The sequence below is a fragment of the Anopheles ziemanni genome, chromosome 2 (assembly GCF_943734765.1).
Source record: "Anopheles ziemanni chromosome 2, idAnoZiCoDA_A2_x.2, whole genome shotgun sequence".
NCBI classification, from domain to species: Eukaryota; Metazoa; Arthropoda; class Insecta; order Diptera; family Culicidae; genus Anopheles; species Anopheles ziemanni.
Genome location: NC_080705.1, coordinates 29,621,477 through 29,638,249, shown reverse-complemented (window position 1 = coordinate 29,638,249; position 16,773 = coordinate 29,621,477). Strand labels below are relative to the sequence as shown.

At 44.5% G+C, this 16,773-nt stretch overlaps 2 protein-coding genes across 2 annotated transcripts; both read left to right on the top strand.

The window, feature by feature from the left end:
* The first annotated feature begins 4,102 nt into the window (after window positions 1-4,102).
* On the top strand, window positions 4,103-5,078 carry LOC131293345 (craniofacial development protein 2-like). Its single transcript, XM_058321425.1, has 2 exons — window positions 4,103-4,750; window positions 5,022-5,078. The coding sequence occupies exons 1-2, from the start codon at window positions 4,103-4,105 to the stop codon at window positions 5,076-5,078; spliced, it is 705 nt and encodes a 234-aa protein (XP_058177408.1).
* A 137-nt stretch (window positions 5,079-5,215) lies between these two features.
* LOC131293344 (zinc finger protein 84-like) lies at window positions 5,216-16,344 on the top strand. The gene is made up of 3 exons (XM_058321424.1): window positions 5,216-5,773; window positions 14,551-14,862; window positions 15,223-16,344. The coding sequence occupies exons 1-3, from the start codon at window positions 5,216-5,218 to the stop codon at window positions 16,342-16,344; spliced, it is 1,992 nt and encodes a 663-aa protein (XP_058177407.1).
* The last annotated feature ends 429 nt before the right edge of the window (window positions 16,345-16,773 follow it).

Here is a 16,773-nt window from a genome sequence, read left to right as displayed (position 1 = left end):
ACGAACGACGAACCACTCAAACTTTTACGCCCGCCCCAGGCAATGATGAAAAGATACGTTGACGATCGGGTGAGGGGTTTGCCTCGTTTTGCCTTTCTGTTGGTGAAAAATAACCAAAGCAACGCGGGAAAAAAACGGCGTCCATCGGCACGCTAGTGGAAGGGCAAAATAAATAAATTTTATTTAGAAACTTTCACATCACACGCAATCCGAACGCGCGACCGAAGCGAACCACAAAACCGCGCGACCGCAAAATAGAAAACTTTTTCAAACCCCTCGCTGGACCGAACTGACCAACTCTCGGGGGTGGGAAAGGTGTAGGAGAAGGTGAACGGGGTGGCCAGCGCAATCATAGTAAAAGCGCGGGAAAAAAAAGAAACGCTCCGAAACGTGCGCCAACCAAATGAGCGATGGAGGACACCGTGCAACAGCAACAAACAGAAAAAAGAAGGTGAAAATGTTATGACGAAATGGCGTAATCCTCCATTCGCGCCGTGGACGTGCGGTGTTCCCGCATGAGGACGGTTGGGGAAAAGGAAGAGTTGGCGGGACCTTACGAAACCACGAAAAAACCGTTGGAGACTTCATCGAACACGTTGCCGCTCGGGTAACCTTTTTACGATTTTTCGAGAAATATTAGAAGAAGGTAGATGAAGCCAAAGGGTGTCCAATAGGTGAGTGGACTGAAAAGATGAAGAAAAAAGCCTTCAAACCCTTTCAATACAGGCCTGTGTTAACTGGTATTTGGGTACGATTAACTGTTTGATCGATGTTTCTACACCTGTTCAAAAATCACTATGAAAATTGTTATAACTATAAAAAGCTTATTAATTCAAGCAATTGTTTATTCCGTTATGATTTTCATTTGGAAGATGGAAAATATTTTTACCCTTATATCTCAAAATATGCAGGGAAAGTCCCACTTATAGCGCCTCTATTACTAACCATCGATAAAATAACTAATGCCAGTTTATAAGCAAAATAACTGTACTTGCTTCATGTTTTTTTGTATTTACATACACATATGAATGTATATGCATTCCGTTTTATAAGGCTTGCAAGTGTTTCCTTTGGTTTTAATGTAAGAATTAAAAAAGTAAAGCAAGTAAAAATTGCCATGATTGAAAACACCGAATTTAGAATCTTTACTTAAAGCTTTTACGCAATGTACTCAAAACAAAGTTGTGATAATAAAACGTAAGTAGAGTTAATTTGTAAATGTTTTGTAAATTAAATTTTTTTTGCCTAATTAAAACTTAGTTAACACTCAATTCATTAATCTAAAATTTTATTCATAAACTATCAATCAACAAAGTAGATAAAACCTCGCGAATCGATGAAAGAAAATCCCTCACTGTGTCAGCTGTTTACTTGATAGCCAACGTTTGTTTCTCCTTTCGATCGGAACCAGTCTTGCTGTACCTCAGTACACTTCCTCACCCCCACCCCCTCTCACTCCACCTTCATTCCAGAACGGCCTGTGCCCGGTTCGCAACAAGAACGGAATCGGTTTCGTGTGTATCGCGTGGTCCCATTTTCCCGTTCCGTCGTGATTCGATTGAACCGAAATGACAGCACAAACCTAGATTTTAAAATGCAGTTGCATAAATTAGACCCACGACCAGGAAGGCGGGCCATCCGGTGAGTGGATGGAGGGGGAAGAGGGGAGGGGGGGGGGGGAATTGGCACAAACGTCATTGCTTGAAGTGGCGCTCGCTGTGGTAGGGAATTCGAATAAATAAAAAAAAAAACAAAATAAATCGAACAAGGCGACTGCCCGTTTTCAGCTGATTTGTGGTGAAACTTTTGCCCTGCCGAAGATGGTCCTGTGTGCATGTGCAAGGTGCATACCGTTTGCCGCGTACTAGCGACATACATACATTGTCGAAATATGCCAGCTCTGCTAGTATACTGGCATGGAAAATCGCTGCTGAGCCTGACCGGAGCCGGTTTTCGTGTCCGAAGCAATGCACGTTGTCGTACTTTCTACTCCGTGCACGAACCTGACGGTAAAGTTACCGATTTTCGAAGCGACTCATATTGCTTTTCTTCATTTGATGCGACGTTTTGCCCGCACACGACTGTACGGGATGATTATGGTAGCGCGGTTCTCGCGTGCGCTTCTCGTTAGGAAAATGGACACACGGACACACGCTTAGAAGCACACGCCACATCTGCACGATCAGTGACTAAAAAGTACCAGCATGGGAACTGCGTCGAGTCGGGGCATCCTGTAGGTCGAGCCGATGTAGTTGAAGAGCTTCTTGCTAACCTACTTCCCCCCGAGGCGCTGGGAAATGGAAATCTTCGATGGCCCAGCGGAAACAGGAGGGGCGACATTTTAATTTGAACTACGAAAAGTGGTCACTTGCAGGCACAATGTATGTATATGTGCCTGTCCCCCCAATTGGACGCCGTTTAATGTTTTCAAATCCATTAAAGAACACGAAACATGCATTTTGCATCCAACACGATGGCGGATTTAATAAAATGCACAGACGAACATACCAAGAGGGTAGCTATTTGTGTGTGTGTTAATTTCCACCGCATTTTGCTACGATATGGCTGCTTCGTTTAAAATAAAATAAAAATCCAAATGCAGCTTTTTTTGCAAACCACGTAATGCGGGTTCTTTATTTTTTTAAATAGCCCATGACGAATTTGCCAACCTGGCTTTTGAATACAACACCTGAGAAAACGGTACACTTCGGTAGGGCAGAAGGGCGGGACGCTGGCAGGAACATGTGTAGGCCAAACAACAGGGCCAAGTGAATCGGACGTACCAGAACAAACCGGTGTGTGTAGCTTATACGTTTTTTTATCTTTACTTTTCATTCCTCAACCTGATCCGTTGTTTGGTCTTTGGTGGGTTGCGTGTTTTTTTTTAGTTGTGTTGTAAAGCTTCATGTTTCGCTGTCTGAACAATGTTGCTTGTAGTTTGTCGCAAAAGTTACCCTTTTTTGTGTGGCAAATTGTACAATCACAGCATATTTTCATTTTGTATTTTCATAATACTTTTATGCACGGCACGCTGTTTTATTATTAGTAACGAGTAGCGCTGGTTTGTTGGGTAAGCTTGGGGAAAAAAGTGTGTTCAAATTTCCTAGCTGGAAAAAGGCAAAACTATAACCGTGCCAAACCGTGGCCGATAATGGGAAGAGGGTGTTTTGTTTTGTCTCACGGCAGACGGCGGAACTTTAAAGGGCACGGTCGGAAGTGAACCGTCGGCGGTCCGAGACATGTCTTGTCACGGTTTTGAATAGAAAATGTTGAACCAGAAGACAAAAGCCAGCGGTCATTTTGTTTGAACCGAACCCGCGCCGTGACGGAAGTGGTTATCAGCTGCGTGCAAACGTACGAACTCAACCGCAAATTCACGACGACCGTTGCGGTTTCTGGCCATGGGCCGGGCCATTTCGCTCTGACCCACATTACGCTTCCTCGGACGCGGAACGGTTTACGTCGGTTGGGCCCGGCGACTAATAATTTATCCATAGCTTGTGGCTCAATCAAACTGACCTCACCGCCAGCCCACTCACGCACGCCTACATGAAGAGGCCCTTTTTCGTAAATAAATGATTAATATCGAACGCAACGAGTAGAACGTGGGTAACGGAAAAATCTGAATGAAAGAATATTGTTAGTGTGGTGGATTTACATATTTTCAAGCTTATGATTAGTTTACCTTTTTATTAGAACATTTTGGTCTGTAAATGGGGTAGGATCCGACGCCTCCTGAAGGCTACATAGGCTCTCCAACCCAACTCCTATTCTGGTATGTCCAAGCCATACAGACCGTGTACATGTAGCCCCGCTTATCCGAGCTTGGGTAAACGGGTACAATCCCACCCCCTTGGGAGGATGGGGATGCATGGCTAAGGCAGAAGGGGGGTGAGCAGTCCGGGTTGCCGGACTGCTTGAACGCCTGGGGGGCAACCAGGCGCAACCAAAGCTGCCACTGGGTCGCAGGGCCAGTCACCCGGCCCCAGTAACAAGGACTACGGAAAGACGAATCAACAATATACGGAACGGATTCAACGGTAACGGACCTATGCAACGCCCCCGGACAACGATTAAAATGGGCTCATGGAACGTACGCACAATGTATAGAACCGGAGCCTTGAAACAATTGGACGATGAACTAGCCAAGCTAAACATGGACCTCGTCGCACTACAAGAGATACGCTGGCTAGGCAGTGGTGTGCAGAATAGGCGTGGCAGTAGCTACGACATCTACTATAGCTGCCACGACCGCCACCACATGCTCGGCACGGGCTTCGCCGTAGGTCAACGTGCGAAGTCCGCAGTCATTGATTTCAAGGCTATAAACGATAGGCTATGCTACCTGCGCATGCGAGGCAAATTTCATAATATAAGCCTCATTAACGTTCATGCCCCTACCGAAGACAAAGATGAAGAGGAGAAGGACCTGTTTTACGGCCGCCTCGCGAAACTCTATGAAAGCTGCCCCAGGTATGACGTCAAAATCATCCTGGGGGATTTCAATGCTAAAGTCGGTAGGGAGTCGATGTACCGCCAGTACATCGGAACCCACAGTCTACACGAGCACAGCAATGAAAACGGTAGTAGATTGGTCCAGTTCGCAGCAGCGAGCAATCTGGTCATCGGAAGTACCAAGTTTGCGCGACGGGACATTCACAAAACCACGTGGGTGTCCCCGGATGGAGCCACTTCCAACCAGATCGACCACGTGTTGATTAACCGCCGCCATCAATCGAGTCTGTTAAACGTCAGAACCTATAGGGGGGCCAACATCGATTCTGATCATTACCTGGTTGGCTTAATGATAAGATGCAGGATCGCCTGCCCACGAGCCAATGTGGGTAGAAGCAACACGCAGACACGATACAACACGGACTCTCTTAAGGACAGTCGAGTCCAACTCTCCTACCAGGGAGCCATAGATGAGTCTCTACTACTGCTACAAGGAGAAACAGATACGAGCGGGAGATGGGATGCTCTAAAAACAACGATCACGAACTGTGCCAAAAACGTTTTAGGAGAACGTCGTGGCAACACCAGATCTGGCTGGTACGACGAAGAGTGTAGACTTGTGAATGAACGCAAAAACTGCGCATACCGAGCAATGCAGCAGAAACAAAGAACACGGGCATGCGCAGAAGAATATCACCGGTTCAGACGAGAAGAGAAGCGAGTTTTCAAGCGAAAGAAGCAATTGTGGGAGGACGCCAAAATGCGAAAACTCGAGGAAACCAGAGTGCGTTACGGACCCACAAGACAGTTTTACCAAGCGATAGCAGGCCACCGAAGCACCTTTACTCCGAAGGTGACCTGCTGTCGCAGCAAGGATGGAGATCTGGTCAGCAACCAGCCAGAGGTCCTCTCGCGGTGGGCTCAGTACTTCGATGAATTACTAAATGATCAGTTTAACGAGCAGCTGGAGGCTCCACCAGCAGATGAAATCATGCTTCAGCCACCTAGCATTGAAGAAACACGAAAGGCTATCCGTCGCCTCAAGAACAACAAGTCGCCTGGCACGGACGGAATAACAGCCGAACTGATCAAAAACGGAGGCGCAAATCTAGAGAACGAAATTCATCGACTGATATCTGAGATATGGGATAGCGAATCGATGCCTTGTGATTGGAATCTTGGTATCATCTACCCCATATACAAAAAGGGAGATAAGTTAGACTGCAGTAACTACAGGGGTATTACGGTGTTGAATACCGCCTACAAAATATTCTCCCTCGTTCTTCAAGAACGACTTGACCCATACGCTGAAGAGATAGTAGGAAACTATCAGAGGGGATTCCGAAGAGGGAGATCAACCACTGATCAGATCTTCACCATGCGGCAAGTCTTGGAGAAGATGGCAGAGTACCAACAAAACACTTTCCATCTCTTCATTGACTTTAAAGCCGCATATGATAGCATAGCCAGGGTAAAACTGTATCAAGCCATGAGCTCATTTGGAATCCCGGCTAAATTAATCAGACTTGTAAGAATGACCATGACCAACGTCACTTGTCAGGTGAAGGTGGATGGAAAACTCTCAAGTCCCTTTGCTACCACCAAGGGACTGCGCCAAGGGGATGGGCTTGCCTGCATACTCTTCAACCTAGCGCTAGAGAGGGCCATCCGAGACTCGGAGGTGGAAACTTCGGGGACCATCTTCTATAAGTCAATCCAGATCCTGGCATACGCTGATGATATTGATATTATTGGTAGAAGGCTCTCCTATGTAGCAGAAGCATACCAAAGGATCGAGCAAGCGGCGAATAACCTCGGGCTGCAGATAAACGAGGGGAAAACCAAGATGATGGTGGCACCATCAGCGGCCCTGCCAACAATTGCCGAAAGCCTACGTGGGGGTGACGTACAAGTAGGTGAACGCACTTTCGAAGTCGTCCAAAATTTCACCTATCTTGGGTCAAAGGTCAGCACCGACAACAACATTGAAGATGAAATCCGCGCTAGGGTGCTGGCAGCCAACCGGTCATATTACAGTCTGAGAAATCTCTTCCACTCACGATACCTGTCAAGACAGTCGAAGCTGGGACTATACCGAACATTCATAGTACCAGTGCTCACATACGCCTCCGAGACATGGACTCTGTCCAAATCTGACGAAACCCTCTTAGCCGTGTTCGAGAGGAAGATGCTCAGGAGGATTTTTGGCCCCGTATGTGAGGAGGGACAATGGAGGAGCCGCTATAACGACGAGCTCTACGAGCTGTACGGTGACCTTTCTGTCGTACAGCGAATTAGACTCGCCAGGCTCCGGTGGGCTGGTCATGTCATGAGAATGGCACCGGACGACCCAGCCCGTAAAGTCCTTTTAGGCTGTCCCCAAGGACAGAGGAGGCGTGGTAGGCCTAAATTGAGATGGAAGGATGGCGTAGACGAAGCCGCCAATAAAGCCGGGATACGGAATTGGACCAGCGTGGCGAGCGACCGTGAGCGGTTTCGGATGGAGCTTCGTCAGGCCAAGACCGCTCAGCGGTTGTAGCGCCACATAAGTTATTAGAACATTTCACTCATGTTTTCACTCAAGGGATTTTATAATCTAATTAAAGATTTCCTTTTGTGATTTTAATGTAAGTAGTATTAGTATTTCAAACCAAATCCGATGACTCGTTTTCATTGCATCAAATTCTTATCTCAAATGCGATCTAATTCTCAGTCACGTAAGAAAACGATCACTTTGTTTTCTTTCTGTCGATCTGCGATGCATATCGAAATTTAAATAGAGACTGTAAGAAACGCATTCATTAACTACCACGTGGGTCCAGTTTCATTTGCTTCCAAGAATTGCACGTGACATCATTTTTGCTGTGTTGGCGTTAGATGGAAATGTACCGTGATTGTGATTCACTGACCGTGAATGAGTGCTATATCTCAACCATTATTGGAAACTCATCAGCTTCAGTACAAGAACTTGTCCTTATATAGTGATTTCAAGACTGTAAGTAGAAGACGGGAAGGTTTACTTAAGTAATGATATTTAAATTACCGACAACTCTCCGTTGTTTTTCAGACCAAACGAAAGCCAAACAATTCGCCGGAGATGAGATACAGCTTCCTGAAAAAATAAAATCCGGAATTTAAACGCTACCCGAAGCAGCATCCCCAGGATGCCTGGGGTTTCGTTTTCATTAAAACAATAAACAGTTCTCTAACAAAATTGACACAAAATTCTAGCAAATCTAACAGACAACACGTTGCAAACAGTGTAGGCGAACGGTTGCACGGTTTACTGGGTCAAAACGTTTATGAAACATGAAAACAACGGCACACAGGAAGGGCTTCAGTTTAGACTGGGAGGTTTCTTTCGGTTCCCCCACTGTACGATTGCGAGTGAATAATTTATTTTTCATTCCACTTCGGTCGGCAGTAAGTTGTTTATCTCCGTCTGAAGATTGCCTTGCCCCGTCGAAAGCCGGATAGAGCTTTACGGGGAACTGTTATGTTATGCCTTAGCTTGAATAATATCCGCATCTCTCGGTAGAATCGTTTTAGATTATTGTTGTTTCATGAATCCGTTTCAAGTTTTATGTCTAACAATTTTAACCGATGCCTATTGAAACCGAAGATAAACCTGACATCAGTAGCTGGGAAATAGCTCGTTCATTTGATGTCAGAATAGATGACAATAAACACCATCGTAATGCTACATCGCGATAGTATCGTACCCATTCCGGGGAGTTTCGATCGATTGCCTGCGCTAGTCATTTTAAATTTAAATGTCAAGCCATTACACGACATCGACGCCGTTTGCGTGAGTGTACCACTGTGGGGGCAAGGACACACATTGCGAGCTGCTTCTAATTAGTAATAATTACACGTTTGTTTGCGTTCCAATTTGCCCTCGAAGCCATCGGAGCGGCAGGGAACAGGCAGCTGGTGGCCAACGGTGGAAACTGCAACTTGTGTTGCTCTGGAAGCGTCGTTCCAGCATAACTCCCGCATAGCCGCTTGGCTGTGTGGCATGGTCGTGGCGTTAATGATGTTGCTTGTCAAACTCGACGACATTCGGCCGGGCCTGGTTTTGTGAATGGTTATGGCGCAAGCTGCATACATCCATCGTGCTGGAATGTACCGAAATCGTGAGAGTTGAATAATGCATCTGAATTACTTGTCCAGCTAAAATGCAGCAGCCAGTTGTGTCGCACCGACACGGTTGGAATAGATTTATCGTCTAGTTCCAGTGATTGTCAACCTTTATCTGTTAAATACATTTTTTGAACCCATAAAAATCGAGTGAATGTCTTTTCAGGGTTAGATATTTTCATTTCCATTTGCTATGAATAATGCCCTTTAATGAGTATAGTTGATTTTATCCTCGAGAACCCGCAAGTTGCCGACCGCTGGGGAGCGCTGACTGTTTTCTAGAGAGCAGATTGAATCTAAAATATGTCCAAAGGACAATGACCTCCTAAAATGGACGATGCTTTAAACGATAGATAAACTGTTACGAAAGACACCTACCGGTTATGTTCTGGTGGTTGTCATAATTTTCTTAGCTGAAGAATTATTTATTATTTTTATTACACTTTTGAATTCAATACTTTTCCCTGCCGCACATGATTAAAAAAATGGGAACGAAAAATCCACGAGAGAGTAATTTGAGCTATCGATCGTCCCGGTAATCCATATTCAATTTATTCTTGTGGAAAAAGGAGCTTCGAATGCGGGTTGTTGCGGTATCCTGCAGTTGATAAGCAAGGCGGGCTGCATTTGCACCTCATGGAAAGCGCGGTTGGACTCGCGTGCATCGAATACACCCGTGGGCGATGATTGTAGATGAGAATAGGATATAGGATCATTACCGGTGATACATGATGGGATGGTCGATAGCAATGTAATATTTTATGATATCATTGTACGCCTAGTAGGAAAACAGGATTGATAATATCGATAGAAATATTAAAGCAATTTTAGAAGCGGAAAATTTGAATCCAGAGGACTGCATTGATGAATCAGGTTGAGAAATAATTGCATTCTTTGAACTGCATGTCAAGATGAGTCAGAGCAAAAGTTTGCCAAACTTTTGTTAGGTTTGATCGAACGTCAGAGTTCACACACTCATACAAAGGCTCCTTCCTGGGAAAGTCCTCAGATTGCAATTATTATCCGTTTCTCTTCGCATGACTCATCCGTCAAGACGTTGGGAATGCCCTTGGCATTAAAGTGCGGCCGTGACTTAGTTGCGGCGCAATTCTGCGGCGATCATCGATGGCGTCGGTTTTTAGTTTGGGTTGCGATGCGTCACAACATGCCAAAACGAACGCGCATTCTATGCACGCCACTATCTCCATCGCTCTGCACCATCGTGACCACGTGGTCCAGGGTGCAGACCAAGTAAGACGCAATTCTTCTGTTCTTTACGAGCCTTTGTTCGCCGTGGGATTTATATCGTTCGACGATTCGAGTCAATTGCTGGGCTAGGCTATGATTGCGTATTATATTTTTCCCCCCTTGGTTGCCGGATAGTCGCCTAAAAGACTGGAGGGAAATTTGAAAGGACCGACACACGCGTCGGGTCATCCTCCCCCTGGTAGAAGGACTCGAAGAACTGCGCTCTCCCAGAGATTCCTTTGTGTTGAAGGGTGGAACAACTGCACTGTAGGAATCCCATCAATAAGGTTTTCCCCCTCGTTTGTGAGACTAGAATCGGTTGCGCGTGCTGTCGCGTAAGATTAGGGATGGCTTCTATTGGTTTCAATTGTGTGTGACCTACTGAACTATATTCCATTCCGGTCCTGGTCCTAGTTGGGGGAACATGAACGTCCTGTTAAATACATGCCGAGACAAGTGCACAGGATTGGAAATGGTGTTTTATATTAGGGACTTCCATATCTCGATTGATATTTTCTTTTGAGTGCTCATGTCCCTTGTTGATGCAAGAATTTCATTATATAATCCAACAATGAAAGAAATATTTCTGAATAAATAAAAAATATAATTTCCATGTTTTACAAACGGAAACCACTCGAAAGCTACACCTATTTATATGACTTGCAGTGTGTCTTAGTGTACGCACAAATTCTAAACCGCATGTGTCGTTCTAATTTCAGTCTGAAATGCAAGCACTCCGTTCTCGAGTCTACCCCGCAGCTAATGGAGAAAAACTCCTATGACCCCGTTTCGGTAGAATGTTCTCTGTGCATCGTACGGTGTGGAGGGTGCATTGTAATAGATTGAAAAAAACTTAATTGGACCAACCGACGTAAACGAAGGCGAGATGCAAGTGGTCCACAGGGAAGGGGGCTACCCCATTGCGATGAGTTCGAGCATTGTAAGTGAAAAGATAAATCTTCCTCACGCAAGCAGGATGTTTGCTTTGACATAATGGTCACCGAAGAACAATGTAAGAAGATGTGCTTTCGGATCGGTGTAAGCGAGTGTGCAGAACGAGCAAGGATGAACAATCAAACATGCAACGTGTTACCCCTCCTTGCTGAGGCGAGTCAATTATGTTCCGGTGAAACAAAACGTTTCATTCGGTAAGTTTTTGAGCGGAAAAACGTAGTGGAAACGGCACATGTGTACGATAAAAAATAAATTAAGCTGCGGTGTGCGCCGCTGGGGGAGTGGGGTGCTAGTTGAAGCGGCCTGGTGTTAAATCTCAATTGTCAGTGTGAATAACACATGAATGTGCCAGGTGACCTAGTTTCCCTTACAGTGCCGATGTTTTATGCTTCCACTGGGGGCTGATAGAAATCATCGCTCGGGTAGATGTGGGCTTGTGTGTGGCGCTGTGATGAATGTAGTTCATGTACAGTAGGTACCGTAAAAGTAGTGTTTATTTAGGGAACGGTAGTTGTTGTTTGTTCAACACAGTCCCTCTGTTCTTTACGGGCAAGCTTTACATCTGACGAGTTTTCAAATTTTCACCTTTTGTTGATGTCAACATTTCAATTGTGATTTTTCTTACTTCATTTATTTGTTAATTGTTCTCGTTTTTTTTCTGAGAGTTATACAACAATTTCACCAGCTTCGTTGGTTTATGAAGCAAATTCATTTTACTTGACTTTTACTTCAATTATTCAAAAGCAACCTATGATCACTTAGGGGTTTAGTTAATTGAAAAATAGTTTTGTTCTGCTTTGGTTTTTTCCTTCTAGTGTGTACTGAACTTTTGGTTCATGTGTAGGTTCTGCCAGCAATGACCTCACTTCGCATTGCACCATTGTTTGTCCCAAGTGGTTTTGCAACGAGAACGCACGGGCGCGGTGGGGCCGCAGCATAGAAATGATGCAACGGTTCGCAACGGGAGCATGGTCGTTTTAGATGAAATTGAAACTTCACCCGCTGTTGAATGTTCCCGCACCCCGTCAACACACGTTGAGTCAAAGCGTACTTCACAGCGCTTCGAGGCATTCAATTATGTTGAACAAATGCCATCCAAACGATGGCAGGTAAATATATTTGAATCAGAGCACACAGAAAAACAGCAAACGGAAAAATACTTTCGATTGGATGTCCTTGGGCCGACTTCGAATAAGAACCGAATCAACCCTGTAGACGCAAAGTTCTAGCGAACATACGCAGTGGTAAAATTCGTTTCCATGAGCCATGGATTTGCGGTGTATTTCTATCTTGTTTTTGGTTTTAAGTTTACGAGACAGGCAAATAACGCAGCTCGGTTAGGGAAAGGAAGGCATGAACGTGATGGTATTAAGGTTCACATTTTACTGGCAGTTTGTTTTCTCGCATTTTACAGACCGCTTTCTTGAAAGGAGCCCCATTGTGTGACCCTTTTTTTAAGCCTCAGTCCCGTGTAAAACGGGGCTAATAAATTTTCATTTCACTAATCGGAGGCAAATGGTGGGCCTTCGCCTGTTCAGTGCGTGGCGTTTTTGCGGCAAGGGAGCAACGCAAAATGTGAATAAATATCATACTTAACCGTAATATTTGTACGAATTATTGTTATTAAAATAGGGAGGATGTCTTATTTAGCAATACTCCAAGCATCAAAGATATTTGGTATCGAAGTGAATTCTGAACAAAACGTCGGCGCTCTAAAAAAGGAGCTAACGGAAATTCAAACAATCCCACAGGAAGAGCACGATAACATTACTTCTCCATTGCGGTAAAGTGTCAATAATGTACAGCTTGCTTGCGCAAAGGCTCCTTCGCGTAGCAACCGACCGTATTGCTGCTGTTTGCCGTCCTCATTGTCGTCGTAGTGGTGGTTGGCCCCGAAGCATTCGTGCACAGGACCCATTGGTACAGTGTGTCCTGCCTGCGTTCTCGATCGTCGCAGCTCCATCACACACAGTACAGCAGCGCACACACCCTGTACATACCGTTGTAATGCGCCGTTGCGGCAGAACCGTGTGGAAGACGGCCCCGGCAGTGGTGGTTGGGAGGCAGTAAAAATCGATAAACCCATCCAAAAATAGGCCGCCTCGGGGCCCAGTTAGTAAAGTGGAAGGTTGAAGTTGCCACGGCAACGCAGAGCCTACGCAGCACGGTTGCTGTACGTGTGCCATCCCTTCGGTGGAGCAGGCTTCGTTTTGCCTTCGGTTCGGTTTTCCTTTACCTGACAGGAGATGAGAAAATGCCACCGTCCCGCGGGGGAAAAAGTAAGAAAATAAAAGCTCGAACAACTCCTTGTGCGTATGTTAAATACCAAAGGCAAAACGTGTCTGGAAGGACCTTCTGCTTATATTATATTTTATGTTTTTACAGTCTTTGTTTAGCGTACACTCATAATTCTATTACTATCAAGTACTTTGTAACAGGAAATAGAACGGCAAGCATAAAAAAATGTCTTCACAAGTGTCGAACTACTGTTCGAAAGTAGTAGCAATCGCGAAAAGTACATAAAACAAATCTGCTAATCATTGTAAGCTCAAAACCTCCTGAACGTTACTACCTTGAGGGTCTAAATATTCAACGTTAACAAGCTCTTTTTTATATAAAACATTTCGTCATACTCTACTCAATGTTTAATATACACGTAGACATTTAGCCAGATAGTATCAACAGAAGGCACTAAACAAAACCAAACGGCCTGAACTTCAGCCTGCGCCTCTTGCTAAAAAGCAAACTTTTGGATCGATGGAAGAAGGTGCGGCTATTTTACAAAAAAACCGTGAAACCACTCCTTGCAGTTCTGCTGCGAACTCAGCGCGCACACGGTATTTTGTGATGACTTACTATTTCGCGTTGTAGAGGTACAAAGTAAAGATTGTTGATGTAAGTGTTTTAGGTTGATGGAGTCGCCCGGTTGTTCAACATGTTACAGTTGAATTCTTTCTTCGAGATCGCTATTGAACAAAATACCGATTAATTTATTCATAATACTATCTTTTTGAATACTGTAGAGCCATTTTCATAAAATACATAGGCAACATAGTTATAACTGAGTTAACGGTTGGGGTTGCTTGAAAAGGTTTAGTAAAATTTATTTGGGTTAATGTTATTCATAACATCTATTATCAACTAAAAAAACAAAACAACAACTGTTTTTGGGAATAATTTTAGAATTTTGTATTCCTAATTCATTATAAATTAATATTTAATGTTTGAATAATTTATTTTGCATTTAATAATTTCAAATAAATCGTTAATGAACTATTTCATTGGTGGTGAAATATTTCACAACAGTTTGAAATTCTTCCCTCCCTCTGACATTTGCGAATGTCAACATGAAATGTTTGTAAACAATGGCTACATGAGCGATAGGAAATACAATTTTGTAAATCTAGTTGGTACTCCGTTGTGTGCTGTAAAAGAACGCTATTTTCGTTGTGCCACAGTGTCTCGCTGTCCTCTATGTTGCTTGTGGAATATGCCCCTAGTGTATCATAAATACGAGGGGAAAAATTGTGCCCGCCAAGAAAATGGGAAGTGTTTACTTAAAATTGGGTGTATCGAGCGCATAACAAGGCCGGCTAAACCTGCTGCTTGCTTGAAAGGATATCGGACACAATCGCACGTTGAATGTTGAACGAAGCTGCTGCATTTCAAAACAAAAGTTGATGATGGTATAAGATCTTGTTATAAATACATACTTGCAAACTGTACCTAATATGCAGTCTATCGTATTTGTAGGCAAACCTTCTCGACCCAGCGCATTCCCAGCTGGTTCGATGCGACCCGCTAGTGCTCAGCAATATCCTACACTATTGCAACAGCTACCATGAATTGATTTTAAAAATCGTATCTATTCTGGATGCATTTGTTCCGAAAGAGATTGCAGGAGATGGAGGATGTCATCTGAGCGTTTCGCACGACGAAGAAAGTCGCACCATTGCCATACAGTACGGAGACATCACAGAAGAAGATCTGGAGAATGTAGAGGAGCCGTTAGATTCGGAATATGCTTCCAAAGGCGACGCGTTCGATGATGAAGAGTGCGAAGAAGTAAGTTTGGATGTTGCTGATGAGGTTATTGAGGAAATATTTGATTCCCAATTGGTTGACCTCCCCTGCGATGAGATATTTGTATCAACAGAGGAAAATGATTTGCAAAAAAACGACGAAACTTTCCTTTCGAATTACCAAGCATACATCGAAAATGACGAGGAAGTAGTTATGAACGATATACAAACAGTACCTGTAGGGCTAACGGAAGAATCAGAAATCCCGAATCCTAAATACATATGCCAATACGTGGGCTGCCCAAAGGAGTTTGTTACAGCCAAAGAATATTCCTTGCATCAAGGAAAAACACATCCATGGTTGGTGGAAACTGCGATCGCTGTACGATGTAAATATATTCAGTGTCAGGCTCTTTTTAACGACATTGAATCACTTAATTCCCATCACGTTACGCATCGGATGAAAAGGACGGCAAAGCCCGCCGAATTCGACAGTTTGCTACAAGGAAAATTCAGCCCAGCTGGGATTCGCGCACGAAAGTGTGAATTCTGTGACATTGTTATGGACTGCAAGGTGAACGTGTACAGCCGGCACTGCCTGGAAGTACACAATCGCTCTCCGTACGCCTGCCCTTTATGCAACACACCTTTTCATCTACAATCGCATATGCGAGAACACCTGAAAACGGAACACTCGCAGGAAGAAGTGGACCTTTTCATCAAACAAAACCTCTGGCGTGAGTTCGCGGTACACGATGGGGAGCAGATGGCTGAGTGCCGATTTTGCTACCTTATCATCTACTCACGTGTTGCATCACGTGCCAGTCATGCGGAACGGCACCGATTAGAAGTTCGGAGATCCTGTGCACGATGCGGGGGGAAACATTTTGAAGTTTTTTGTAGTCATCCTAAGGAGACGTTCGAGGCGAAGTATCAAAGGCGACACTGTGCCCACTGTGACCGATGGATATCGAAAAAGAATTTCAAAGAGCACCTGGTGACGCACACCAAGGAACGTAGCTTCCCATGCACGATGTGCAAGAAGGTCTTTAAGGTAAGGCGTACCGCAACGCGCCACATTCAGAGTCACGTCAACGCGAGCAACCGCAAGCGGAAGTGCTATGACTGTCCGACCGTCTTGGAGGACGAAACAGAGATTCCAGAGCACTATCGGCAGGTGCATCCGTCGCTCGAACCGTACCGATGTCCAATCTGTTCCACCGGATTCAACCAGAAAGCAAAACTGGAGGATCACTCCCACACGCACTCGGACGACGAACGGCGAACGGCGTCGATCAAGTGTCCGGTGCATTCGTATCATGTCGGTAATGCGCGCGTCTTTGAGTGTACCCTTTGCCGGCGTGTTTTCACCACGAAGCGAGCTACGGTGGCGCATTGGATCGTGCACACCGATCGGCCCTGCGTTTGCACGAGGTGCAGTTTGTCGTTCCGTGCGGAATCCTTGCTCGACACACACATGGTGGACGTTCATAAAGTTAAGAAAAATGTTGCGATTCATAGTTAAGTAGATCGCTGTTATGTTAACAGTATGGAGACATGTTATGAGAGTATTCGAGCATTCGATTCGATACTTTAGCCTGAGAGAATTAGAGTCAATGCAATCTAGTTTATTTTTTAACTGGACCAATCTTAACAATTTCCTAAAGCCTACGCGGGGGTGGTAGGCCTAAACTGAGGTGAAAGGATGGCGTAGACGAAGCGTAGATTCTTAGGCCAACAATAATCGATTTCTTTTTAAACAGTCAATTTGGATTAATAATTTATCAGTCAACGTTTTATTATTTGGATAAATTTAACATTACTATACTTTGCTTTGAAACAATACTCGAATTTATTGAAGCGCTACAACTATCCCATTTTAAACAGCTGCTGTTAAGAGCATTTCTTTATTATCTTTTGGCGACAAAACATGTTTAAAATGTTTATTACCTAT